This window comes from Chlorocebus sabaeus, chromosome 13 (genome assembly GCF_047675955.1).
Source record: "Chlorocebus sabaeus isolate Y175 chromosome 13, mChlSab1.0.hap1, whole genome shotgun sequence".
Taxonomy (NCBI): domain Eukaryota; kingdom Metazoa; phylum Chordata; class Mammalia; order Primates; family Cercopithecidae; genus Chlorocebus; species Chlorocebus sabaeus.
In genome coordinates this window covers 11,403,880-11,431,868 of record NC_132916.1, presented here as the reverse complement: position 1 = coordinate 11,431,868, position 27,989 = coordinate 11,403,880, and the positions used below count along the sequence as shown (strand labels likewise).

At 43.2% G+C, this 27,989-nt stretch overlaps 1 protein-coding gene across 3 annotated transcripts in view; it reads left to right on the top strand.

Moving 5' to 3' along the window:
- The window catches only part of FNDC1 (fibronectin type III domain containing 1), a 144,623-nt gene extending 117,509 nt beyond the window's left edge, over positions 1-27,114 (top strand). For all 3 annotated transcript variants that reach the window (XM_038001172.2, XM_038001171.2, XM_038001170.2), the window contains 9 exons: positions 2,129-2,197; positions 4,254-4,397; positions 6,515-6,745; positions 11,744-11,852; positions 16,474-16,553; positions 20,246-20,275; positions 21,345-21,506; positions 23,023-23,145; positions 26,350-27,114. In XM_038001172.2, coding sequence (XP_037857100.2) covers positions 2,129-2,197; positions 4,254-4,397; positions 6,515-6,745; positions 11,744-11,852; positions 16,474-16,553; positions 20,246-20,275; positions 21,345-21,506; positions 23,023-23,145; positions 26,350-26,465 — 1,064 coding nt within the window. In that variant the 3' untranslated portion in view covers positions 26,466-27,114. The remainder of the gene's footprint in view (positions 1-2,128; positions 2,198-4,253; positions 4,398-6,514; positions 6,746-11,743; positions 11,853-16,473; positions 16,554-20,245; positions 20,276-21,344; positions 21,507-23,022; positions 23,146-26,349) is intronic.
- Positions 27,115-27,989: the final 875 nt, after the last annotated feature.

Below are 27,989 nucleotides of genomic sequence, written 5' to 3'. Positions count from 1 at the left end.
CTCTTGGGCCTCGGAATAGGAGCTGGGAGTTCTTACTGTGATCCCAGGAGGGCTGAACAGACCACTCGAGGCTGCCATTGCCCTTTGGGGATGGAGTTTGTTTTTATAATGTAATATTTATGTCATTCAAACTAGGTTGAAAAAGTCTGGTAGAATAATGACATAGGAGTTTATATACCTTCTACTTCAATTTCCCCTTCATTACACTGTAGAATGGTGATTCTAATAGAGCATCTTCACATCGACAAATAATTTTATTGGTTAGTTCAACTTTTAAGAAGTGGAGGCAGTTTTATGAAGTATAAAGTAAGTAGTCTTTGGAGCCAGAGTACTTGAAGTTCACATTCTGGTTTTGCTGTCTTTTACCATCTGCATGTCTCAGGCATGCTGTAAATCCTCCCAGAGCCTTGGTGTCCTTGGCTGATGTATTAGTCCGTTTTCATACTGCTATAAAGATACTACCTGAGACTGGGTAATTTATAAAGGAAAGAGGTGTTATTGACTCACAGTTCTAAATGACTGGGGAGACCTCAGAAAACTTACAATCGTGGCAGAAGGGGAAGCAGGCACATCTTACATGGTGGCAGGTGAGAGGGGGAGAGAGAGAGAGAGAGCACGAGCAAGTGTGCAGGAAAAACTACCATTTAGAAAATCATCAGATCTCGTGAGAATTCACTCACTATCATGAGAACAGCATGGGGGGAAATGCCCCCATAATCTAATCACTTTCCACCAGATCCCTCCCTGGACATGTGGGTATTATGGGGATTATAACTTAAGATGAGATTTGGGTGGGGACACAGCCAAACCGTATCAGCTGAGAAGTGGGTATTTATAAGCTCAATGTATCTCAAGGGTTTGTTGTGAAATTATCTATACATAAAAGTGGCTGATACAGAGAAGGTATCTAGAACCATCCACTAGTCACTTCTTCCTCTTTTTCCCACCTTGCCCCCTTTTAATGGTGCATTAAGTTTAGAGAGTTCTATATAATGCTGTGGGCTTCAGGTCAAAGGGAGGAAAGTAATTCCTTACAATTATTCTTTGAGCTTTAAAACCTTTTGCCTCAAGATTTTATCAGCTACAGTGAGGTGTTCTCCTTTTTACAGCTGCATCTATATACCCCAAGTAGAGAAATAGTATAATCGATTCCATTACACCTTTTCCAAAAGACTTCTGCTTAAACCACCCTGATAATGGAGGTGAAGATGCCTTTTATGCTTAAATCACTCACCTTTCTTTTCACAAGTTACTTATGCTCGTAATATCGGTTTAGTCATTACAGGAATTGTAATAGTTCTTCTAACTAGGGTTTCCTGGCTTTTCCAAAAATCACATCTGAAATTTTGTATTACATTTAAAGGATAATTCTGTAGTCAAAATAGACCTATCAGTTAGTACAGCCCAATCTGTCTGTAAAGAGAAATTTGCAATGATTGACGTATTTTTCCAAATTTCCTCTGCAAATTAGGAAATCTGGTTTATCTCCCGAGTCGGTGAGAGAGGGTGGGTAGTCAGTAGGAAGTGGAGAAGCACAGGGAACTCTTATTGGTAGAGTTTGCCAAGTTGGGATGTAGATGAGGTAGGAAATTACTCTGCTTCTTGAATATTCCAGAGGCAAGATGGAGGGGGTGGAGGAATGAAGACTGATGAACAAGGGAGTTCACACGTGAGGGGCTTTTTGTCACCATCCTGAGCACCAACCGCCCACTCTCCTCTCTCTCTCGTGACTGCTTCCTAAGAGCACCTGCTGTGGCATGAGGGGCCAGGGGACTTCCCTCGGCATCAGAGCCCTGCAGGCATGCGGGTGGGGGAGCTGAGGTGGTAGGAGGGAGGTGAGAGAGAGCTTCGGGGTGCTGAGGAATCTGGGAATGTGGAGCGGGGTGTTTGCTCCTGAAGGAGCGGGCATTTGTATCACCCTTTCCTGGGCCCAAAGGAGAGAAAGTCTGGGTTCCATGTCAGTGCTTTGATGATTTTCCTCCTGAAAAAGTTGTGGAGACTCTGGCCTTGGGGACTTGTTTTCATGACCTGCTTGAGGTGAATGAATTGTCATGCTCTGGGGCCTGCTTCTGAGAGAACCACGGAGAAGGAGCCCTGGATGACCAGTCCTTTTCTCTATCTTCACTAGATGAGTTCTCAGGCTTGGAGACCGACACTGCAGTACCCACGGAAGAGGCCTACGTTATATATGATGAAGGTACAAACTGGCTTTTGAAAAATTATTTGCACACTTTCTTTCCTAATCAAAGGATCTGATTGTAACTATTGAATGGATGATCTTGACGGAAGTTTCCTTTTGAGCTTTGGGCCGGTGGCAATGCCGAGGGCTGGCTTAGGGAAGGGTGGTTGTACCCCATGCTTCCATGTCACCCCGAATGCCTATTTGATCTAAGAAAAACAGTGTGCTTAACACGCAGATGCGGATTCCCACTTGGTCCCTGTACTCCCCGTTCCCTCGCTCTCAACCCTCCTTAGGCCCAAGGAATTCTGGAGTTATCCATCAGGGCTCCCCTTCAACCTTCATTTATAAAACTTGCTTGGTTTAACCAAGTTCAACTTCCTTACTTGGCTCTTCTCTTTCTTATTCCTTTCTTTTCTCTCCTTTTCTAATTACATAAAATATGTGATGCTTAGATCTGTTGATTTCTTATCATAGAATCTTTTCAAGGGTAAGTTTGTAAGATTAGGAACATAGGCCGGCCACAGTGGCTCAAGCCTGTAATCCTAACACTTTGAGAGGTCAAGGAGGGAAGATCACTTGAGCCCAGGAGTTCGAAAGCAGCCTGGGCAGCATAGCAAGACCCTGTCTCCACAAAAAATTAAAAAATTAGCCATGTATGGTAGCACACACCTGTAGTTCCAGCTACTTGAGAGGCTGAGGCAGGTGGATCGTTTTGAGCCCAGGAGTTTGAGCTACGATGGCACCACTGCACTCCAGCCTGGGTAAGAGTGCAACACCCCATTTCAAAAAAATTTTTTTTAAAAAATTAAGAATACAAAGTGCCTTGGACAGCATCTGGGAGAGTCATTCAGTAAATGGTAGCTAATGGTATTATTACACTTAGGACCTTGTGATTGTTTTGTGTGATTTGGAAGTTACCTCTGCAACTTGAAGAAGTTCTTAAAGGAATCTTGTCCACATCCAGTGCCGGCCTTTGACACCAAGGCTCAGGATTCTCACTTTTGAGGTCCACCTTTTCTGCAATTATTCATAGCTCTAATTGTCTTAAATCACAACTGTGCAAACAATGTCACCTTTGATGTGTTATTTATTCATAATAAAGCTTGATGTAGTGGTTTAATCCCAAGGTTTTCAAACAAAAACTGACTTAAAGAAAAACAGCAGATGTTAGAAAGCAAACGAAGATTTTTTTTTTAGCACCTTTGAAAATACTAGGCATCTTTCTTATCTTTGAACAGTTTGAAAAAGGGGCAGAGTTTTATTTTCTTTTTCAAATGTTAAAGGATTAGTTGTTTTGGCAGGATTAATCCCACCCCCTATGCCCAGAAAAAGTTCATACACAGAAGAAAAAAAAAATTTGTTTTTGAGATGGAGTCTCGCTCTGTCACCAGGCTGGAGTGCAGTGACATGATCTTGGCTCACAGCAACCTCTGTCTCCTCTTGGGTTCAAGCGATTCTTTTGCCTCAGCCTTCTGAGTAGCTGGGACTACAGGTGCCTGCCACCACGCCCAGCGTGTATTTTTAGTAGAGATGGGCTTTCACCATGTTGACCAGGATGGTTTTAATCTCCTGACCTTGTGATCTGCCCGCCTCGGCCTCCCAAAGTGCTGGGATTACAGGTGTGAGCCACCATGCCCGGCCAAAAAAATTTTTTATGAAAAAATTCAAGTTTATTTTTTGATGTTATCTTTTATTTCCTAAAAGGGAACATTATGCAAGTAGAGCATGGCTTTGGGCCAGTGCCATGAGCTACAATGGACGGATTCTAACGTTCTCTCCAGTTGTGAGTCTAAAACCCCATTTTTCTGGTCATGTGTGTTTCTTTTTGCCCTTTCTCTCTTCTGTCTGCAGTTTCTTTTCTGCAGGGACAGAAATGGGAAGAAGTAGTATTTTAGTAGAAACAAATTACGTTTGGGCATAGCATTTATTTTAGGGTGTGTGTCTGTGTGTGCATGTGTGTGTGTCCGTCTGGGTTTTAACCTACAGCTGAATGTTAGGAAGGTATCATTTGACTATAGAAAGTGCTCCTTTTCCGGCAGTGCCCAATCACAGAGCCTTCATATCATTTCAGATTATGAATTTGAGACCTCAAGGCCACCAACCACCACCCAGCCTTCCACCACTGCTACCACACCGGGGGTCATCGCAGAAGAAGGTGCCATCAGTTCCTTTCCTGAAGAAGAATTTGATCTGGCTGGAAGGAAACGATTTGTTGGTAAATATAATGTCGTTAATCAGAGAAACATGGGTTTTAAACTTTTGGTCTTTGAAGAAGAGCATTACTAATCTCTTGGCCTGGCCAAGGCAGTGCATTTTGAGAAGTTTTCCCAGAGTGAAGCTTCCACTGGGGATAATTGAGTGAGTCAGTCGTGTGTAGATATGTATTATTTTACTTACTGCCAAAATCAGAAGAGGGGAGGATTTGGAGTCCAACAGAGGAGAGCTGAGACAGGCTGCCTTGCATAGAGTAAGAGTAAGAAACACTTAAAAACCATCTGGACCAGGGAACATGAGTGTTTTTGTTGTAGCCAGTTTATCCACGACAAGACTTACCACTGGGCCTTGTGTGTGTACTGTTTGTTAAATTCTTCCTAAAAGGTTAGCTGCTTAGTGAATTAAGCCACTAGCGCTTATAGTATCATGGAGAGGAATCTTTTTTCTTTCGTTGTTTCCTATCACTTTCATTAGCTTCAAGGATTTGGGATCTAGAAGTTCATTTTCCTCTTCTTTCTCAGTAACTAAAACAGTTTCAGTAGGAAATTCTGTGAAACTAAACGGCGTTAAGTCTTGCAAGTCTTCTTTTCCCATGCCCTTAATGAACCTCATTAATGAGACAGCTGGATTAATATGTTACTAAGTGGAGACAAGCAACAGCTTAAACTAAGATCACACTTTTCTGTTTCCAAAACAACTGTTCTGCCACGGGCAGAGAACAACTCTTGCTAGCCAAAATGTAGTGACTGAGTGTCTAAACCACACATACTTGAAGAACAAGAATGTTCATTTGAGGTGGCGTTCCTGAGGCAGACACTAACACGGGTCTCTGGTATGCAGCTGCCAGGCTGCGTTTACCACGTGCGCTGACTTCTTTCCCGGCCGTTCCATGACGGGAATTGAAATGCTTTCTGTGCTATTATTAGCCGCTCCACAGAACTCCTCTGGATGCTAAAGGCTTATTATTGTCTGGCTCTTTTCATAAGTCTACAACTCTCTAAAGCATAGGAGCCCTCTCCCCAAACTTCCTGTTAAGACCCATGGACAAGTTCTAAAGGCCTAACTTCAGACTAATTTTTAGAAAACACTGCCTTCGCTGTGTCCCAGGGACTCTGTATCTTTGCTTTCATTAGTTACAAAGAACTTCTTGACTTCTGTCTTAATTTCATTATTTGCCCAAAAGTCAAATAGAGAAGCTAAAAACTGCATTCACTCCAAATAGCCACTGAGAATGACAACACAGCCCCCAAAAGTTACAGTGGAATCTTCAGAAATTGCCAGACATTGTTACTTGAGATCACTTGAGAGTTTTGTATGTATAAAACCCCAATCCCAAGTCCTTGGCATTTCTAATTTAGTGGGATATAATAGAAAGAGTTAAGGGCTGGGGGTGACAGCCTTCTGTCGATCCTTACATAGTGAGCACTCTCAGTGTTGGTACGAGAGATGGTAACACGAGGCCATCGGTTCATATCCTGCCTTACTCCCAGGACTGTGTATCCACTGAAATAATGTATGTAGAAAAATCTTCAGCCATCTGTAAATGTGAGTAGCTGTTATACTGAGCAGTAATGTTGTAGACAGCAGTTCAGGCCTGGCCTTATGCACAGATGCTTCAGATTGTTGTGGGGGTTTAGGAAGCTCTAGGGAAGGCCACCCAGGGCTGAGGCTAAAGGCTGCATATCTTGATCAGTATACATTTTTTCCTGGTCCCAAGACAGTCAAGGAAATGAACTGTGTTGAGAGAATGCTAGTAAAGTGTTGGGTGGGCCTGACTCATCCTTTTCCAAATGTTGGGGCACAGGAATGGCAGAGAGCTGCAAGCTTACATTACACTGAATGATAGTTTCATGGTCTCTCAAAACCACTTTGAAGGCTAGTCGTTGATGTCGATGGGGCAATAGGATCTTTTGGAATGACCGGATTGAAAGACATAAACACATGGGTCCATTAAGGAGAGCTGGGGGTGTGTTTCTGAGCTTGGCATCAAGGCTGATGGGGCCTCTGTCCAGCAGGGAGAGACCCAATGGTGGGTCTGATTCTGAGGAGCAGATGCTGTGTTTCTGCCTCCAGAAAAAGCCTCCAGCAATCCAATTGGATATCTCTGTTCTTTTCCAGCTCCTTACGTGACATACCTAAATAAAGACCCATCAGCCCCGTGCTCTCTGACTGATGCACTGGATCACTTCCAAGTGGACAGCCTGGATGAAATCATCCCCAATGACCTGAGGAGGAGTGACCTGCCTCCCCAGCATTCTCCCCGCAACATCACCGTGGTGGCCGTGGAAGGCTGCCACTCATTTGTCATTGTGGATTGGGACAAAGCCACCCCAGGAGATGTGGTCACAGGTGTGTCCTAGGCAGATATCAGAGTTCCCATGATCTGTAGGTGGGAAATGTGGACAATAAAGAATGATGGATGAGTGGATGGGTGCATGCATGGATGAGTAGGTTGGATGGATGAATGGGATGATGGGTAGATGTCTTCCTTCAACTGGATGAAATATAGGCAACAATAGCGGCCTCATGGGGTAGGGTAAGGAGTACTGGATGGAAGTCAGAAGTCCTAAATCCTTGTCCCAGATTGATTTGCATGATCTTGAGCTCAGTACTTCATCTTTCTGGGCCTTGGTTTCCCCATATGCAAAACATCACTACATCTCTAACATCCTGTAATCTTGCAAATGGCCAGGGAGTTCAGCTAGCTCTTTACCGGATCAGATCCTGCAGTGAGCGTGACCATGAGCTCCCACTGGGCCACACAGCTGTCCCTTGTTGGAGTCAGCCCTGGGCTTGTGCCTCTGCCTCTTTCTCTCCTTTCACATCTGCTGGGTGCTTCCAGACAAATCTGAGTGCTTCTCGGTTCCTTACGTGGGAATTGGAGGTGACGAAAAAATGCCCGAGGATCTTGAGCCTCCTTGGCCTCTGAGATGTTTAAGTTCACTCTGCCAAGGACATATTTGAAGATACATCTTGAAATTTAAGTTCTTACAGAAAGAGAATTGATATTTTCTGTGAATAGTTGCAAATTTTTTTTCTGGGCCTCTGAGCTGTGCAAGAGGAAGAAGTATGGCTGTGGCTGTGTGTGTCTCTGACTGGGAGGTAGCAGTCGCATTAGAGGTCAGAGTTCGACATTCTCTGCCATTATTGTGCTAGTGCAGTTCGTATAATTCAAAATTTCTAGTGCTTGTCTTGGTGTTCCCACTATTATATCTCACAATGAAAAAATGTGTCCAAGAATATCCAAAGAGCATCTTCTCTTGTGGAATTTGTACAGCAGTGCAAATGCTAGAATAAGGGACATAGAAAAGAAGGCTTCTGGGTGTTCTGCCAGGTGAGACTGAAAGGCCTGGGGTGCAGGGAGGGCATGGGATTAAGGAGTTCGAGTCTTTAGCGGAACTAAAAGTACAGTACTGGGTAGGTGCTACACGGACCGCCGTGAAGTCCGTGGTGTTCCGAATAGAATGCAAATCAATCAATGGAAGGAGGAAAGCTTGTAATCAAACAGCCAGAACATCTTTTTATTAATTGAACACACTTCTGTGAATGGTAATTTTTAAAAGCAAGCAAGAAAGCATACAGAAAAAATAATTTAAAACCTTACTTTAAGCTGTTTAGCTTTTGACCTCTTGCATAAACAGATATTACTTAACATAAATATATCACTGCACCCTGATTCAAGGGGCTTCTAAGAAACATTGGCTGCAGTATGAGAGTGCCTTGGCCCCATTAAACGTGCCTCAAGGGTTCTTGCAGTGAAGAAGGAGCTTTCAGGGAACTCTCGACAGATGTCCCTGAGATTTAATTCAGATGTAATTTCTGTATTGTCCTGTAGAGGTCGGGCTTCTGAAACACCCATGCCCTTTAAGGGCGTTCCAAGCCATTCAAAGCTCCCTGAAGCCTTACAGTGTCCTCACATGCCCCACCCTGCACCTCATCCGAAATGAAACCTCAGAGCCCTAATCATGAGTACTCACGACACTAGCATAAATAATATGGATGAGGTATTTATAGGGCACTCCCAACACAGAGCTGTGCCAACTCCTGGCAAGCTGATTACTGTAGAACACTGCAGCATATGACGCCCTGTGGCGTGGGGGAAAACACCAGACTCCACAAGGCTCAGAGAGAGAATAGCGGCAGCTTGTCATCCATTAGTGAACCAAACACCGGCTCTTTCACCTGCAGAACAACTAAGCCAAGTGGATACATCCTCAACTTAAACGAAGCATCACATTATCGGGCCCCCTGCAGGGCATCTGAATCCTGCTGGCTACATGGATGTTGTGTGCTCTGCTCGTTTTCACCTGCCATTCTTTCTTTCACAAGCAGTCGAGTCAATGTGTAATGAGGTGGTGCCCAAACAGTGTGAAACTCGTAGAATTCCTGCCTGCAACCTGTTGCTTTCCCACATCACTCCTGAAGAATGAAGTTATTACTTTATTAGGAGTGATTCTGTAGGAAATCACCAATGTGATGATCTCTTAGTTTTTCAGGACCAGCTCATCAGTCACTTTCAGGACTGGTTTTGATGAGAACAACAGAGAAATCAGGAGTTATGCTGTGCTCAGCAAGCGCCTTATCAAAACCCCAAAGCCCTCAAAACCCAGACACAGGATCAGCCGAGAAACCAGCCCCTTACATGGGAAGCGCGGGGTTCTGATGGAAGCCAGAGGTCCAAGAGTCTGAGCTTTGCCAACTCCATTGGAAGCCGGGTTTCCGTGGCACACATGTGACCTCCATTCCCTCTGGGGTGGGCCATTGTGTGCAGCACCAGCTGAAGCATACAGGGCTTGGCTACACTGTGCCAGAGGGGAAATGCCGTGGGGAGGGCAGCAACTCTTCCCAGGTTCAATGACCCTCCTCCAGGGAACAGTGTGGGGAGGGTTCCAGGGTCCAGTTCACCTGGCTTCCAGGCCCAGCTTGCCCGTTTGTTAGTTGTGTGACACTAATCAGTGTCATGTGATGTGACACTAATCAGATCGTAGGGTGCTAAATAAAATCACATGCACCTCTTAGGTACATTTGATGTTATTGATCTTTTCCTTCTTAACTTGTGTGATCTCTCTCAACCTCTTCATCTCCTCCCAGGCTTGTACAACATTCAGTGGTGGAATTTCTCATGGCTTGGTCCTGGGGCCTCTTTTCTTCTTGCTCTGTCTTCTCTCCCCTCAGAGTCTCATCCATGCACACGGTTTTAATTCATCTCAGAAATGAGTCATTGATTTGTATCTCAAGGCCAGGCCATCATCCTCTCCTCTGAGCCCCAGATAGTAAAATCAGATGCAAATGGTAAAATCACTTGATGTCATCACTGGGATGTCTCCAGAGCATCTCAGACTTGGTGTATAAAAAATCAGACTCATCCTGGCTAACACGGTGAAACCCCATCTCTACTAAAAATACGATAAAATTAGCCAGGCACGGTGGTGGGCGCCTGTAGTCCTAGCTACTCGGGAGGCTGAGGCAGGAGAATGGCATGAACCCAGGAGGCAGAGCTTGCAGTGAGCCGACATCGCGCCACTGCACTCCAGCCTGGGCAACAGAGTGAGATTCCGTCTCAAAAAAAAAAAAAAAAAAAAAAAAAAATTCAGACTCACGATCCTTCCCATTCCCAAATCTGGCCCTCATCTGTGTTTCCCATCTCGGAGAACTGTCCCACTTTCCACACATTTGCTCAAGCCTGAAGCATCTTCAAGTCTCCTTCTATCTCACTTCTATATTCAACTCATCGTTAAATCTGGTCACTGTTGCCTTCTGGATTCTTGTTGAACCCATCTATTTCTCTCCATTAGGTGGTGTGCTCATCTAAGCTATTGCCACCTCTCACCTGGCTACTGTAAGAGCTGTCTAACTAGACTGTCCCATCCACGTCTGCACTCCCACACCCAATCCATTCTGCCTTCTGCACAGGAGAGATGTGTTGAATATGCAAACCTAATTGTCTGGTTTAATGTCTTAACTGTCTTTCCCTTTCTTTTGGAATGAAAAGCAAAAGCCTAGCTTGGTCCAAGGGTGCTGCCTAGTTTTCCCACCTGTGCTGCTTCAGCCCCAGCTCATGCCCCCGCTTCCCGCCACTTAGGTTTCCAGTCACACTGCCTTCTCCTGCGTCCTCCCTCTTCAGTGTCTTGCCCAGGATTCCCACTACCTGGAATCCGTCCCATCTCCTACCACACAGCTTATCTGCTTCTTATCCTTCAGATGCCAGCTCCTTTACCGTGACCCCAGGGAAGCTCTTTGTGTCCTCCATGGTGGGCTAGCTCCCGCTACACACCCTCTCACAGCACTGTGGACTGGTCCTGCAGAGTGCTCAACCTGGCTGTATAATTCTGTTTCCCAGTGCACCCTGCTGCTTCATGAGCTCTTGGTCACCACTTTATCTCCAGCACTTAGTATAATGTCTGGCAACTAGTAGTTGCACAACAAATATTTGTTGAATGAATCAATACATGTGAACTTAGACAAGATATTTAATCTATTGCTAAGACTCAGTTTCCTCTTGTGGCAAAATGAGGAAGGCAATACCTGCATACTAAGATCGTGAGGATTAATCAAAGTCAAATTCAATCGAGAGTACCTTGTTAGCATAATGTTTGGCACAAAGGAAGCGCTCGACAAGTGTTTTCTCCTTCTGTGTACACATAAGAGACCTAGGGTACGGGACGCACTGAGCTGTGGGAAGCACTTCACTTTGCCTCCTGGGAGAGCTGTAAAGGCTGGGCAGGTGTCAGGGTCAAGGTCACACCGGCTGAGATCTGTTATTAGCAAGTAAGACGGAGCAGGTTGGACAATAGAAAGAAGAGCTGCCTCACTGCTGTGATTAGACCGTGAGGGCAAGGGCAGCACAGATACTCAGCAATGAGAAATAGCAGGACAGCCTTCACCAAATGGGCACGGGACCCCTGGGCATCTGGGATCTCTCAGCCCCACACACATGCACAGCATCCACCAGCAACATTCTTTGTTTCCTGTGCAGGGCAATAGGAAGCTCTTAAATACATGTGTGGAGGGTACTGCTTTTTTCTTCTGCTGCTTTTTTCTCTGTGTGGTCAAGATGAGACGTGATTAGTTTTGAGATGATGGGGAAAGCTGGGGAATGAACAAGAGAAGTAGGGGGCCAGCAGGTCGTCAGGAAGTGTCTTCATTTTGTCATCCCCATCTGGATTCAGCAGAAGGTACCAGCGTTCCGTCCCATCCTGTCCTACAGTGCTGCATGCCCTCCTTCCTGCAGTTCCCACATGGAGCTGCATCTGCAGCTTTGCCTCACTCCTGTCCTCAGTGGGTTACATCTTGTGTGTGACTTGGTTCCTTGGTGCCCATTAGGTTCTTTCTTGTTTCCATTTTCAGGTTACTTGGTTTACAGTGCATCCTATGAAGACTTCATCAGGAACAAGTGGTCCACTCAAGCTTCATCAGTAACTCACTTGCCCATTGAAAACCTAAAACCCAACACGAGGTATGATGTGTCAGTCATTTAGAAACAAAAGATTAGAGCTGTGTGCATGGTTGCTGATATGCTTTGGTTGGAAATGAAGGGAGGAATCAAAATGTTTTTGTGATTTCTTTGAATACTCTATTTAGTTCTAGTAGAAGTCAATGCATGCTTACCATATGCATATAAGTTTCTTAGAAGAAATGACTGTATGTATTGTCATTGTTAGGCTACTGTGCTTATATTTTCCTCTCTGTTTACCTGCCATTAGGGAAAGAAGAGTTGTTCTCTGTGTTGAAAGAATTGGTCCATTTTTCATCCCCAATATTGTGGCACTAGGCATCGTAACCTTCATAGGTGAAAATGGAGCCGCAATCACAGAACACTTTAATGAACTGGTTCCCAAACTGTATGATGTAGAAGTTCACATCATTCAAGAAAGATGCATTTTACACATTGGTAGAGGTTATAAGCATGGCTTCATAAATTAGGCATGGCTGGCCAGGGAATCATTTTGGAAGCCAGAGTTTATGGCCCTTGGCATGAAATAGGCAAAACTAGTTCCCAGGGGCACAAAGAGGGTGACTGTTCATTCCCCTTTTATGCCTTCTGGTTTTGGTGGTAATGACCTTCAGAAAGCTCCCGGGTGGGTGAGCATGGGAAAGCACCAAGCACTTGATGGTCAAGAGTGGTGTGCTGGTAAACTGGCTCTCTGGAAAAAGAGTTCCCTGGTTGATACCATTAGCCAACTTCTGTGGTGTAAATACTCCCACCTCTGACCAATTTTAAGCCACCGTGGGCTTGCGGAGTTCCTGAATACTTAATGACTGGCTCTCACAAGCTGGTACAAGTGGGTCCAGCAGACCTCTGTTGTGGGGAGCCACCATATTTGCTTAGCAAAGAGCTCAAAGTGAGGTGATGGCACACCCGAGGCCTCTCATTTTCTACACAGGCCGAGGAACGTGGAGGAGGTTGGAACAAAATGGCCCTCATTAGACAGGCATGTGGTAAAGGGGGTAGAATCTGGACACCAGCCGTGGGCACCGAAATGCTGCTGAATGAGCTGTGAATTTTCCTCAAGACATTTTAACGTGCCATTTGGGCCCACTTGAGCTGAGCTTTCATAAATTATTATGAATTTTGGGATTTGGCAAATAAAAAGCAAGTAGTAAACCAGGAAGCTGAGAAAGCAGTTTTTTGGTTTTTTTTTGCTTTTCCCTAGTAGTAATGGCAAATTAATTTTTTAATCAATTAGATAAAACAAAACCAAGAAAATTAGAGAAAATGGAGTCAATGTCCTTTTTTCTTTGCGTGTGCAGAGTGACAATGCTTTTGCAGCACAGCCTCAGTATCAAAAAGCAGAAAGAGGCCTTCCAGAGGCCTTGCCACAGAGCTAATTACAATAGGATCTGAATCACAGCCTCCTGACTCGCCGAGTCTAGCGTTATTTCCACAACTTCTGCTGCCAGACTGATGTTGAGTTTTGAGTCATGTCAGGAGGGTTATGTAGGGCAATGGTTTACTCATTCTTTCAACAGGTATTAGAGAGTGTGCACGGCTCATTCAGTCAGTCCTTACTACACACTTCTTGAGTGCAAGATGGAACATCTGGGCTGGGCTGGGGAAAATACACATGGCCCTGCCCTCGAGGAGCTTACAGTCTGGTAGAAGAGGCAGATTTTTAAAAAACCAACGTAAATATAAACCACCCCGAGTGGGTGTTGTGAGGGAGAAGTACACCATGCTTTGAGAGTATATAATGGGGGGATTTTTTTTCTTTGTGAGCTTGGGGATAGAGGGGAGTCAGACAAGGTTCTCTGGGAAAGTAAAATCTGAACCATAAGAATCAGTCATCCTGCAGAGTAGGCTGTGCTCCCAGCAGAGAGGATGCCTTAAAGAAGGGTGTGCCCTAGGAAACAAAGGAGGCCAATTTGGAGGAAGGTTGAGGAGAGGCAGGACAGAGAGTGCCAGGGGCCCTTGGGTTGGCCCCACACACACTCAGCACCTTGAGGCAGAGGAGGAACTGCAGCTGCTAATCTCCCTCTCCTGAGGTGCCCACCAGCTTATGTGCTCTTCTGGTAGAGACACTCACAGCTCCTCCTGCATTTCCTCAAAACCCGTCTGAGCAGCTGCTAAATTTTAGAGCTAGGAAAGTGCAAGTGTGATGTAAGGACACTCATTTGCCCCTGTGTCACCGGAATGCAGATCATCTCCAGGGAACTCACTTTGGTCGTCTCAGTCCTCATGGGGGCTCGCTTGAGAAACCAGCTTCTGAGTCAATCCAGGGGAGACCAGAAGTCAGTCTACCCCAAAGAGGCGCCAGGGCATAAAAGTGAGCTTTGGTTATTTACAATTGAATCTTGCTTTTGACTTTAAGTGAGCGTTGTCTACCTTAGACACCAGACAGAGTCCCAAAGAACTCTTTGGAGTCTGCGTATTTTAAATCCGTACTTAAAACACACAGACTTGTCACAATTGAGGCTGTTCGAAAGAAGGTGCCAGAAGCTTAAGAGGGCGAGGCATGGATTGCTTTTGTTACTTGGCTGAGGCAGAGACTATTCAGAGTATGAAATGTATACTTGAGCCCATCGACAAAGTTTCATGTGAGTTTTAAAAATGGAATGTTAACTTTTTGCATAATTTCATGTTGTTTTCCAGCTCAGCATATTTAAATTTACTTTGACACCTTAGGTGAGGTTCTAATGGGAATATGTCTTTGGAATGGTCACTTGTGAGTTTCTGGAGGCCTAGAATCGTTGTATCAACAGGGAAGGTGGATTTTGAGAATATTTAGGTTTCAGGGTCAAAACAAAATTGATACAAACAGATCCATCTGAATAGTGCTTCTCAGCCCATCAGTCACCCTTCTGCCACCTCCTTGATAGCATAGAAGCACTTCCTTCCATAAAGTTGACTACTCAGCAGAAGTGTCCCATGGAGCCCCTGAGTATGCATCCTTCCTTATGTTTTAATTTCCTTTTTTTAAGCGAAAAAAGTATCTGTAAAGTTTGCCCAGGACCACAAATGTATGCCAAACCCACTGCTCAAACTGCCTGCAGAATTTTGCCTTAAATAACTCCACAACCACTGCATAAAAGTATGCGTCACTGGGAAAACACGAGCTGTGAAGTGAATTGAGATTTGGAAACTCATATGTTCTTAATTGTGCATATCTTTTTATTTAAATTGCAATAAAAAAGAATACTCCTAAATAAGATGCAAATGGCTTAGGAAGACTAATTTTACCCAATGGCTTTTCTTTGCTTTCTGTTTAATCAAACCCAAAGTAAAATATCTCTTTTCTGAGGCCAGAGACGGCCTTGGTGATCCAGCAGCTCAGAAGGCTTGAGGCCAGGGCTGTTGGTACAGTAGGCCTAATAACCCTTTGCTCTCTGAATATGAATAGTTCACTTTTTAAAAATGTAGTGCATTTTAATTAGTACATAGAATCTGTGTGCCTGACTTAATCAAATAAATAATTTTATAACATTTAAGTGTGACATTCTTACTGGCCAAAAGCCAGAGAAGAGGTCCCTTATGAGCCCTCTAAAATGACAGAGCCACCAGGGATTCTTTACCTCTCTTTTCATCTGTAAGTAGCTGAGCACTAAAAGAGCATGTAAAATGTCTAGAATCAAGAGGTGAGGAAAGCACAAAGATTAAGATACAGTGGGACGCAAGTGTGGTGTTGGTCTTTATTACTTCTCTAAACACCATTCTTTTTCTTTTGCTTGCAAGAATGCCAATAAGATGCTTCAAGACTCAGTCTCCCTCCAGATGAGCTAGTTGACTCAGGCGGCGTGCTTTCCAGCACATTCGCTCTTCCAAGACAAAGTTTATCCCTACAGAAAAGCCTCTCTCTCTGGATCTTTCCCTCTTTCCCTTCTTGGACTTGTTTCTCTTTCCTTGAGACGCAGAAGCTCATAACTTAGTGACTTTTAAGGTGGTCCCTTCCCAGCTCCAGAGCCAACCACAGCATTTCTCAGTGCACCCAAGACACCATTGCCGTGTTAGCTTCACTGAAGAGGCAGCCTCCAGCCCGGTTCATCCTCTCCCTGTCAACCCTAAGTTGTGTGGTTGCTGGAGCAAACGTCCTGCTCTTCTACATGGCTTCCAGGGATATAATTAGGTTATAATTTGAATTCTGCTTTGTAGTGTTATGCTCCACCACCCTCTCTCTACTGGGCTGTGGAACTGAAGCAGAGACCACAGTCTTAAACCTGAGTGAGAGCAGGACTAGAGGAGCATCTCACCAGGGATGAGCTCAGGAGAGCCTGCACAGAGCAGGGACAGTCCTGATGCGAAGGAACGCGTGGTCACCAAGCAACCTGTGTTGTAATATGTCCCTATTCTATTGCTATTAGCACGAAGGAACACATGCTCACCAAGCAACCTGTGTTCTAATATGTCCTTTCTATTGCCGTTAGCCATGTGTCTCTGCTATGTTAATTGTATTATTTAGAGAATTTATTCAAAACTGAAAAAGTTCAGAAAAAACATGAAGAATCACTAGTGCTGTGTGCATTTGTAAAAATTAGAACTCAAAGCCTGTCACAGTTTAGGTGTTCAGCAGTTTAGGAGTCTGTTTCATTACACAGAAGTCAAATACACGTTTCTTTCAAAATATATTTTCTTCCAACTTCAGGTATTATTTTAAAGTGCAAGCACAAAATCCTCATGGCTACGGACCTATCAGCCCTTCGGTCTCATTTGTCACTGAATCAGGTATGAATGACTTCACATTCTGATTTGTTTTACTTTTCTAAAAAATGAAATAAATAATCTAGAATGATGGCTACAATAGAATAAATACTTACTTTTCTATTTAATGAGCTCATGTTGGATATCTGTTTCTAAAGTAAACATTATTTGCTTTGTGTTAGGTTAAAACTTGGATAATAAAATTAAAAGTAGTTTTCATGGGCTCTGTGAGGAACAGAAAGGTCAAATTCCAATGAAAGGAAAAAAATCTAGATTTCAACAACATGGGAAAGATAAAGTTGACTCTCTCTGTACAAAATTAGTTGCAGAGTTTAAAAAAAGTTATTGCAAGCACCTGAAGAACACACATGTCATGTGGCTGACAGGCAGTTGCCTCTCCAATGAACCAAGACATTGGATGCCTCCTTTAGTAGAAGGCAGAGATATCTTTAATTAATATTGAGGTTAATTACAATATCCAGTCTTACAAGCAGTATCATTCAGAGCATGCCCTTGCATTTTGGGGTGCTGGTGGGCAAAGCTCTCAGTCCCTGCAAGAAAATGTTCCTGGTCAGGGGTGGTGGCTCATGCCTGTGATCCCAACACTTTGGAAAGCCAAGGTGGGAGGATCTCTTGAGACCAGGAGTTCAAGACCAGCTTGAGCAACACAGGGAGGTCCTGTCTCTACAAAAAAAATTTAAAATTAGCCAGGCATGGTGATGCATGCTTGTAGTCCCAGCTACTCAGGAGGCTGCAGAGGGAGGATGGTTTGAGCCCAGGAGGTTGAGCTGTAGTGAGCCGTGATCACACCACTGCCCTCCAGCCTGGGTGACAGAGTGAGAGCTTGCCTCTGAAAACACAGTTCCTATGGCCTATGGTCTAAGGTAGCACATGCAGAGCCAGCTACTGTGATAGTTCTTGGCCTAGAGACTTTTCCGTGAAGGAAGCCAGGCTGAGTTCAGAGCAACCCAGCTGAGCCAGCCCTACACCCAGCTTCCATTTGGCTAGATGACCTTCTACATGCAGCCTGATCCCAGAAAATGGGTCATTGGAAGATATTTTTAAGTGTCATGATTTAAAAATCTACTGAGTCAAAATAAATGAAAACATAAAATCTTTTGTAGGAATATACTTTATACCAGAAATGTAGGCAAAGGACCTCAAACATATTTTCATCTCTTTATTTAAGAAATATGTTTCTGTTAGTAATTAGGAAAGAGCAAGAGAAAACGATTATCTGTGGTTAATTTGCTAAAGTAAGGGATGTGTCTGTGATTATGACTGCATTTCCTAAAAACAAGGTGGACCTTGGCAACTATCAGAATCAACATGAAAAAAATGTTAAAAAAATTTCAAATCCAAAAAGCTGTCAAGAAACTCCGATCTGAAATCTTTCTGAGAGTAAAAGTGATACACACGTAACTTCTGGAGCTGCAATCTAAAGTTTTGATAAAACAGCTGTCTTCTACCTTCTCCTCCAAGAAAAACTCCTAATTCATTCTTTATGGCCTCCAAGGGGTGGGTGAGGAAAATTCAAGGCCCCACCCTACCATCTGAATAAGAATCTCTCTAGGAAACGCTTTCAATGAGCTCCCAGAGGAGCCGCACACACATGAAAATTGGACAGTTACTTGCTCTGGTCATCTTCCTTTATTCCATCAGTTTATTCAAGTTTCTCCTTCATTTTGTGCTACTCTGCTGAAAATGGTTAGGTGAGCAACAGGAACAACAGGAAAACGATAAAGTCAGTGAATTATGGCGTTTGCCAAACATAACAATCTGAAAATTAATACAGAAAGTAAACGTAGTGTGTGACACAGGCTGTGCCATGAGGTCAGGTCTTGTTTTCTGTGCTGGTGTCATTTTGTTTGTTTCCCTCCACCTGCCCTGGGATATTTGGGACTTTTTTGGCAGACTGTTGAACTTCAGTTCAGAGCAGGGGAGCAAAGCAAGCATTGGACACTTATGGCTATGGTGTGTCCCTCTATTTTGTGGCTAGCAGAGGGCATCAGAACAAATGGTCTGTACAAAGTGCAGGCTAGGGAGATGAGGGGGTGATGTAAATCTTTTGCATGCCGATTTTGGTAGGATTCCATGAACCTATGCAGGTGTGAACATTCATAGGAGAGATACTGTAAAAGAACAATTTACTGTATGATAATTTTTCAAAAATAAAAAAAAAAAGAATCGTCCAGATTTACCTAGTTCATGATATTTTATAAAAATAAACTTTTTTGGCCAGGCACGGTGACTCACGCCTGTAATCCCAAAACTTTGGGAGATCGAGGTGGGCGGATCACGAGGTCAGGAGATCGAGATCATCCTGGTTAATACAGTGAAACTAAAATACTAAAATACAAAAAATTAGCCAGGCATAGTGGCGGGTGCCTGTAGTCCCAGCTACTTGGGAAGCTGAGGCAGGAGAATGGCGTGAAGCCAGGAGACGGAGCTTACAGTGAGCCACTGCAAGATTGCGCCACTGCACTCCAGCCTGGGCGACAGAGCGAGACTCCATCTAAAAAAAAAAAAAAAAAAATTAGCCAGTCGTGATGGTGGATGCCTGTAATCCCAGCTACTCATGAGGCTGAGGCAGGAGAGTCGCTTGAACTCAGGAGGTGGAGGTTGTGGTAAGCCGAGATCATGCCATTGCATTCTACCCTGGGCAACAAGAGCGAAACTCCATCTCAAAAAAACAAAAAAAAAAACCAAAAAAAACCCAAAAAACCACTTTTTCTGAAGCAGAATTCCTTAAAAAGCTAGTGTCATATTTTTCTTAAATTGTGTTACTTGGGCTAAGGTAGAGACAGGTTTTACGTTTGTTGAGGTATAAACGCCATACAGTAACCTGAACATACTTGAAGTGTACATCTTAGTATATTTTGGGTTGTGCTTATACCCATGAAGCCATTGTCACTGTTAAGATAGCATATCCATCTCCCGACAGTTTCCTCCTGCTACTGTGCAATGCAGCTTTCCCAGGCCCCTTCTCTCTCCAGTTTATAGGCAACCATTCATCTGCTTCTTGTCACTGTAGATTAGTTGGCACTTTCTAGATTTGGGTATCAGTAGACTCATACGGTATGAACTCCTTTGACTGGCGTCTTTCACCTAGCATCATCATTTTGAGATTCATTCAAACCATTGTGTGTATCAGTAGTTCACTCTCTTTTACTAGTGAGCAGTATTTCCTTGTATGGCTGTGCTACAGTTTCTTTACCTAGTCAGATCACCTGTTGATAAACACTTGTGTTGTTTCTACTTTTTGACGATTACAAACAAAGTTGCTATAAACATTTATGTGGAAGTGTTTGGATGGACATATGTTTCCATTTCTCTTGGATAAATGACTGAGTGGAATGGATGGATTGTATAGTAGGCGTATGCCCACCTTCTTAAGAAACCACCACACTATTTTCTAAAGGTAGACAATTTTTAAAAATAAGTACTGAATTATTTTGTAATACATAATATCAAAACCTTATTATTTTCAGGGATCCACAGCTTCTAGGTAAATAGCAACATGCTCTAACTAGAAAACAGTATTTCTCCAAAGGCAATCTTTAGAAAATAAAACCGAGGAAAACGTTGGCATCTATCAAATCTTATCTTTTTCTTTATTCTAATTTGGTTAGCTCTTTCAGTTACACTAACCATTTAAAAAACTGCATGATTGTGAAATATGGCACCAAGTCCATTATTTCTTTTTCGTTCTACAGATAATCCTCTGCTTGTTGTGAGGCCCCCAGGTAAGTCTGTCTTCTTGATAATCTGGACATTCTGGTAATCAAGTTGAATATTGAATATGAGATTGTTGTGCACAATTAGAAAGTCTGGACCATTTTCACAATTTTCTGTCAACTTCTATGCTTTCCTTTCACTCTTCATCCTGATCTTCTTTACTCTATGGGAAAGAATGACCTGGGAATTTAAAAATAGAGCCATAGCAATCAACATGTATGAAAAAACATTATGGAGTAGCCAGTCCTATGAAACAGATACTTTATTTTCATGACTCATTTGAATATTTTAAATCACTGAAAAGGTAGCAAAGTGCAACAAGTAAAACAACAAGTTTTACTTTGTTTTTCAAGGAAATTGAGAAAGCTTTGTTGCTTAAGTGCAAAACAGGTCTTCTGAGTGGCAAGAAGTGGAGTCCATGCAGAGGGACCTGGGGACAGGATGGCATGCCCCCAAAGACAAATCTGCCATTACAGTTTATTTTCCTTGCCGTTTAAAGACTTCTTAACTCTGAGAATCCCTTATTGAAATGTGAATACTTTAAATATGTTCAGGTAAAAATAATGCCCCAAATGTACTTTAATACTGAAAAAGATAGAGAAAGAGAAGGAGGGTGGGAAAATTTTGCTCAAAAAATGTCCTGCAAGGCCAGGCATGGTGGCTCACACCTGTAATCCCAGCACTTTGGGAGGCCAAGGTGGGCGGATCGTGAAGTCAGGAGTTCGAGACCAGCCTGACCAATATGATGAAACTAAAAATACGAAAATTAGCAGGGCGTGGTGGCGTGCACCTGTAATCCCAGCTACTCAGGAGGCTGAGGCAGGATAATCCCTTGAACCCGAGAGGCGGAGGTTGCAGTGAGCCGAGATCGTGCCACTGCACTCCAATGTGAGTGACAGAGTGAGACTCCATCAAAAACAAACAACAAAAACAACAAAAAACAAAAACAAACAAACAAAAAACAAAGCCCTGCAAGGAACGGAAGGCCCAGGAAGGAAGTCCAGTTTCCTGGCACTTTGTGAGAGCAGACACACCATGGAGTGCTTACCCTTAGCAGGTGTGTTTTGTGTTGTCAAGGTGGTGAGCCTATATGGATCCCATTCGCTTTCAAACACGATCCCGGCTACACGGACTGCCATGGGCGGCAATATGTGAAGCGGACGTGGTATCGAAAGTTCGTGGGAGTTGTTCTTTGTAATTCACTGAGGTATAAAATCTTCCTCAGTGACAACCTGAAAGGTAAGTCTTTGTGCATGGTTGGCTATGGAAGGTATGTAACGTTTTGATTTTATCAAGTACTAACAGGTGCATCGGAATGTTTATGAGGGCTGGAACTACGATTATGGCTCACTCTGCCTCTAATGCAAACCAGTTTTACAGATTCTACTTTGAGGATACTAGTTTTTACACTGGCAACCCGAAAATATTTTAAAAGATTTAACATGTTGGCTGGGCACAGTGGCTCACACCTGTAATCCCAGCACTTTGGGAGGCTGAGGTGGGTGGATTACTTGAGATCAGGAATTCAAGACCAGCTTGGCCAACATGGTGAAACCCCTCTCTACTAAAAAGAAATAAAAAATGAACAAATGAAAAATTCACTATGTCTTAGGAATGACTGGCTGTGAGATTCCAAAATTCTGTTAGAAATCTAGGGTTTTTTTTCCACTAATAGAATAATAATGAGTACGAGCCCGAGCTGGAATAATTGAGGCAAAGTTTCCTCCCAAAGCCCCTGCCACAGCCACAACTTTACAGAGAAAAAAATGCACATGGTGGAACATATATCGGCAATAATATCTGTTCTGTGTCCTAATAAAAATCACATTGTTTTTATCATGGTAGGGGATTAAAACAAAGAATAACCCGAGTGCCTTGAGCTACTAACACTTCCAAATGCGATTTCTATTCAGCTGGCTTTTCACTCACCCACCTACACAGCAAACTTGTTTTTTATTTTAAAACTTGCACAATTTAAAATTTTTCAGCGTATACATAGTTAAAACTTTACCTCAGGTTGTCTACATTTTGTCATTGGTCAAAAATATATTTTGAGTGTTTTTTTTTTCTTGTCAGCAGTTATCATTTAAAAACTGTCAAAACAAAGTCCCCCCCTTCAACCCCAACCCTAGCAATTTCTGTGTATATGCTTCTCCCAACAAGCACAGTCTGTCTCTCTCTCTCTCTCTGCTCTTTTCTTTCTCTTCCATCACTGTCCTTTTCCTCCCCTGCTTCAGAATTCCTAGGAGAGGCTGCATAACCATGTGTCATATCCCAGGATTGGGAGAAACAAGTTTGTCCTACTGTGCAGCGAAGACTCAGGACCATGGACAGCGTCTCATACCACAGGCCCGCCCCCTCCTAGTTACACACGAAAACAGATTCTTCTATTTGTATAGACTTTCCTGCCTTTCATAATAATTTCATGATGTATTCTCCAACTACCATAGTTTTCATCATTCCTTGTTTTTAGAACTAAGGAATAGAAAGGTCTACTCGAAACTGCCTATAGTGTTAATGCTGTAGTTCCCACTTACTGGACATTCATTAAGGATTTAGCATACTTTGATCTTGCTGAATTCTTACAACGTTTATGAGATTGGTGCCGTTGTCACCATTTACAGACATGAAAAGTATAGCACACACAGTTTAGGTAATATGCTCAATTCAAACGGTCTCCAAAGCTTGTGCAAACTCTTAAACCAGTTGTGCCATTCTGTACCTAGTCACTGACTCAATCAATTCCTTCATGCAGATACATTCTACAGCATTGGAGACAGCTGGGGAAGAGGTGAAGACCATTGCCAATTTGTGGATTCACACCTTGATGGAAGAACAGGGCCTCAGTCCTATGTAGAAGCCCTCCCTACCATTCAAGGTAATGCAAACAAATGCCTGATATATTACCCTGGGAGGTGGGAGAGAAGGATTAATAGAGGGGGAAAATCCACAGTAGGTCTGCCTTTGCCTTGTCATTTGAAGAGGGATGTTGGGAGCACTTAAGGTCATAAAAATAAAAATAAAGAATCAACAAAATACTTCCATTATGTATGGGTGAGGGGTGAGCCTCAAGGAGGGGGGAATGGTGTGAACAAAGGTACAGAGAAGGCAAAGATAAACACACATGCAGACCCACCGTGATATGTTTCAGGAGGTAATGTATAAGCTGTTTGATTGTGGCATTATAAGGTGAAGACAAATACACTAATCTCAAAAGTTAACAATTTAATGTTATTAACTCTCTTGCCTCCAAATGAATAAACAGAACAACTGAATACAGTCTAGCCTTTTCATTATGCACTCAGCTCTGAGTGATCAGGCATTTTCAAGACATGAGATGTTCTGATTTGCTAAATTTTTAGATTGGAAAAAATACTGTAGGTAGCTACATGAATTACCCATTTTCAAAAAATTAAAATACAGTAAAATACAGAAAATAGTAAAATAAGCATATTAGTCAAGGTTCTCTCATCCAAAGAAACAATCAATAGGATCTATCTATCTATCTATCTATCTATCTATCCATCCATCCATCTGTCCATCTCTCTCTGTATCATCTATCTATATCTACCTATCTATCCATCTACATATGTATGTATGTATCCATCCATCTCTCTATCCATCTACCCATCTATCCATCCATCCATCTATCCATCTATGCATCCATCTATTATCTGTCATCTATCCATCCATCCATCCATTTATCTATTATTAATCTATCTACCCATCTACTTATGTATATATCTATCCATTCATCTATTCATCTTCATCTATCTATCCATACTATCTGTCCTTATATTTAGAACTGCCAATCTATCCGTCTATCATCCATCTGTTCATCTGTTTGTCTATCTCCCTATCCAGCATCTATCGATCCATCTATCTATCCATTTATCTATCCATCCATCCATCTACATCTATCTATCTGTCTGTCTATCTATCTATCTATCTATCTATCTATCTATCTATCTGTCTATCTATCTATCTATCATCTATTTATCGATTTATTTATCTAGGTATCCACCCATTTGTCTATCCATCCATCTGTCTGTCTGTCTGTCTATCTATCTATCTATCTATCTATCTGTCTGTCTGTCTGTCTGTCTATCTATCTATCTATCTATCTATCTATCTATCTATCTATCAATTTATTTATCTAGGTATCCACCCATTTGTCTATCCATCCATCCATCTGTCTATCTATCTATCTATCTATCTATCTATCTATCTATCTATCTAGGTCTCCACCCATTTGTCTATCCATCCATCTGTCCGTCTGTCTGTCTGTCTGTCTATCTATCTATCTATCTATCTATCTATCTATCTATCTATCTATCTATCTGTTATCTATCCATTCACATCTATCTATCTATCTATCTATCTATCTATCTATCTATCTATCTATCTATAGATTTATTTTAAAGAACCATCTCACACAATTGCAGAAACTGGCAAGTGCAAAATCTGCAGGGTAGGTTGTCAGGTTGGAGATCCAGGGAAGAGCTGATGTTGCAGATCAAATCCAAAGGCCGCTTGCAGGCAGGATTACCTCTGGTTAGGGGAACCTCAGTCTTTTTCTATTCAGGCCTTTGATTGGACAAAGCCCACCCACATTATGGAGGGTCACCTGCTTTACTCAGTCTGGTGATTTAAATGTTAATCTTGGCCAGGCACTGTGACTCACACCTGTAATCCCAGCACCTTGGGAGGCTGAGGTGGGAGGATTGTTTGAGCCCAGGAGTTTGAGACCAGCCTAGGCAACATAGTGAGACCCCATCTCTACAAAAAATAAAAAAATTATCCAGATGTGGTGGTGCATGCCTGTAGTCCCAGCTACCCAGGAGGCTGAGATGGAAGGACTACTTGAACTGGAGAGGTCTAGGCTGCAGTGACCTAGAGGTGACCTAGTGATCTAGAGGTCTAGGCTGCCTTTGGGTCAAAGAGCCATTTGGTCTATCCTACAAACCTGTCTTCGTTTTGTGGCCAGACTGCAAGAGGACAACAGCCTGGGCAACAGAGCAAGACCCTGTCTCCAAAATAAAGAAAAAGAAATGAAATAATAAATGTTAATCTCATCTAAGAAATAGTTTACAAAAACATTTAGTGTTGAATCAGATACGTAGCCTAGTCCAGTCAACACAGAAAATTAACTATTACAACAAATCTATAGAATATATCACCTTTCATCATTTTTTCTGGGTCTTACAGTCCCCCAGAGTTACTAGAGCCTGCATTATCCATATTTCATGATGTCCCTGTGACTGTGGTCATGGGACTGGCCCTGAACAGAGCTTCTGGTTACTCAGCACACTCACTGGTGGAAGGGCAGGCAGTTATTTATTTGGTGAAAGTAAACAGGGCCAAGAGTGTGAGAGCAGTTACTGAGCTTCCAGAAACGTTTTGAGAAGGTTGGAGCATCCTCCTACTTCAAGGGAGAAATCATCAGAAATGCTACAGGATTTCTTTGAGAGATTTCCTTGAAAGGTCTAAAAATGTACCCCAGAGTCCAGGAATTAAGCCTTGGAGGAAAGAGGTAAGTTGGGGGCCCTGAGCTCTGTGAGGATGGGGCAGGCATCTGGCTCAATGTTGTCCATCCAGGTCAGGGCCTGCCCAGTAGTGAGTGCTGACTAGCAACTGGCTAAAATTATCCTCTTCTGTGGGGAGACAGAGATCATGCCATCCTAGCTGTGTCACACACATGTGGGAACAGGACGATCTCTACAGATCTGCTTGGGATAAAGTAATACTTTACACTCAGTCACTGGGTTCCCATGGAGGAGGCCTGAGCTGGTCCCCAGCTCCATCATGGCCCTCGAGTTACAGCTGGGCCTTCCCAAAAGGCATAAGAGACAGGTGGGGAAGACCCCACCCCAGGCTGGGGTTGGGGCTGGGCCTGAGGTCCTGGCCCTTCCCCAGGGCTATGACAACTCCACACAAAAATGGTTCAGTTTATTTGGAAGTAGCATTTTGTCACAAGAACAACTTACCAGAGGCCTTCTGTCTGAAGGAGGCTGTAAGGATGGGTTTTACCTGTTGGTTTAGGGGCCTCTCATTCTTTTCCCCTCTCCTGTTGCCCTTCCAGGCTACTATCGCCAGTATCGCCAGGAGCCCGTCAGCTTTGGGAACATCGGCTTTGGAACCCCCTACTACTACGTGGGCTGGTATGAGTGTGGGGTCTCCATCCCTGGAAAGTGGTAATCACAGGACCATCATGCTGCAAGCTTGCCCTGCCCAGCCTCACCAACTAAGTCGCACTAGGGGCTGTGAGCAGACAGCCAGCGTGCTCAGTCCTGCTGCCCCAGGTGCCAGGAAGGCCACAGATGGACACTGGCCATTCTGGTCATCTCAGTCTGGAACTCAGTCCCACTTCTTGGCCTGGACAATGAACAGGATTCAGTTTTGCTGTTAACTTTGCTTCTCCACTTTTTTTTTTGTTTGTAATAGCACATCACAGAGACATCAGAAACCAGCAGCTGATTCAGTATGATTTCCAGACTTTTTAGGCATGAAATTCGGATACTTCAGTATTTCCAGGAACAGCATATGCATGCTGTTCTTGCTTCATGGAATGCTACATGCTTTCAGTTTTTGTCATTTTGGATTTCTCCAAAACTAGCTGAATTTAAGCTTCAGGTCCCTTTGTATGCAGTAGAACCGAATTACTAAAAACACTGCCAAAGAAAATAAATATATCCTACTTGAGATTTACTCTATGGACTCACCCACTGCTAGACTAAATGTATCAAATCTTATTTGTAAATTCTCAATTTTGATATATATATGTATATATGCATATACATATCCACACTTGTCTGCAAGAATATTGATTAAAATTGCTAAATTTGTACTTGTTCACCAGATAAATGTGTGTGGGACTTTTTGGGCAAAAGTGTTGTATATTAACGTCTTTTAGAAGCATCCAGGGATACGTACTATGCATACTCTGGAAACTATGCATACTCTGGAAACAGTGGAAGGTGTGCATTCTTTTTGTGGGTGCTGCAGGTCTCTGAAATGATGAGGAGGATGAGATACCATCAGTATCAGTACTAGAACTGGTCACACCATTGACCACTGCACACCAAGTGCTTTCCACCTAAAGTGACGATCTTTCCACAGCCTCAGGGAAAATATATTTGTTGCCACCATAGAGGCATATTCAATATGTTCCAGATGGGTGAAGATTTTAGGTCCTAAATGATTTAGAAGTCTTGTTTTTAAGAATTCCCTTTGTCTTTCCTTTTTAGCTCAGCATCTGCTCATTGAAATAGAAGCATCTTGCCTCTCTTGACTGTAGCACAATAGGGTTTATTTAAAGACATTTCATTCTGATGATGATGATGATGATGATGATTTTGAGACAGAGTTTCACTCTTGTTGCCCAGGCTGGAGTGCAATGGCGCGATCTTGGCTCACCGCAACCTCTGCCTCCTGGGTTCAAGTGATTCTCCTGCCTCAGCCTCCGGACTATAGGCATGCGCCACCACACCCGGCTAATTTTATATTTTTAGTAGAGACAGGGTTTCTCCATGTTGGTCAGGCCAGTCTCGAACTCCCGACCTCAGGTGATCTGCCCACTTCAGCCTCCCAAAGTGCTGGGATTACAGGCGTGAGCCACCATGCCCAGCCCTCATTCTGATTATTTTTAAAACATGCTGTCTTTTCCATGAGCATGACTGGTCCCTGTCCCTAAGGCGGCCCAGTGCCATGGAGAGCTTATCT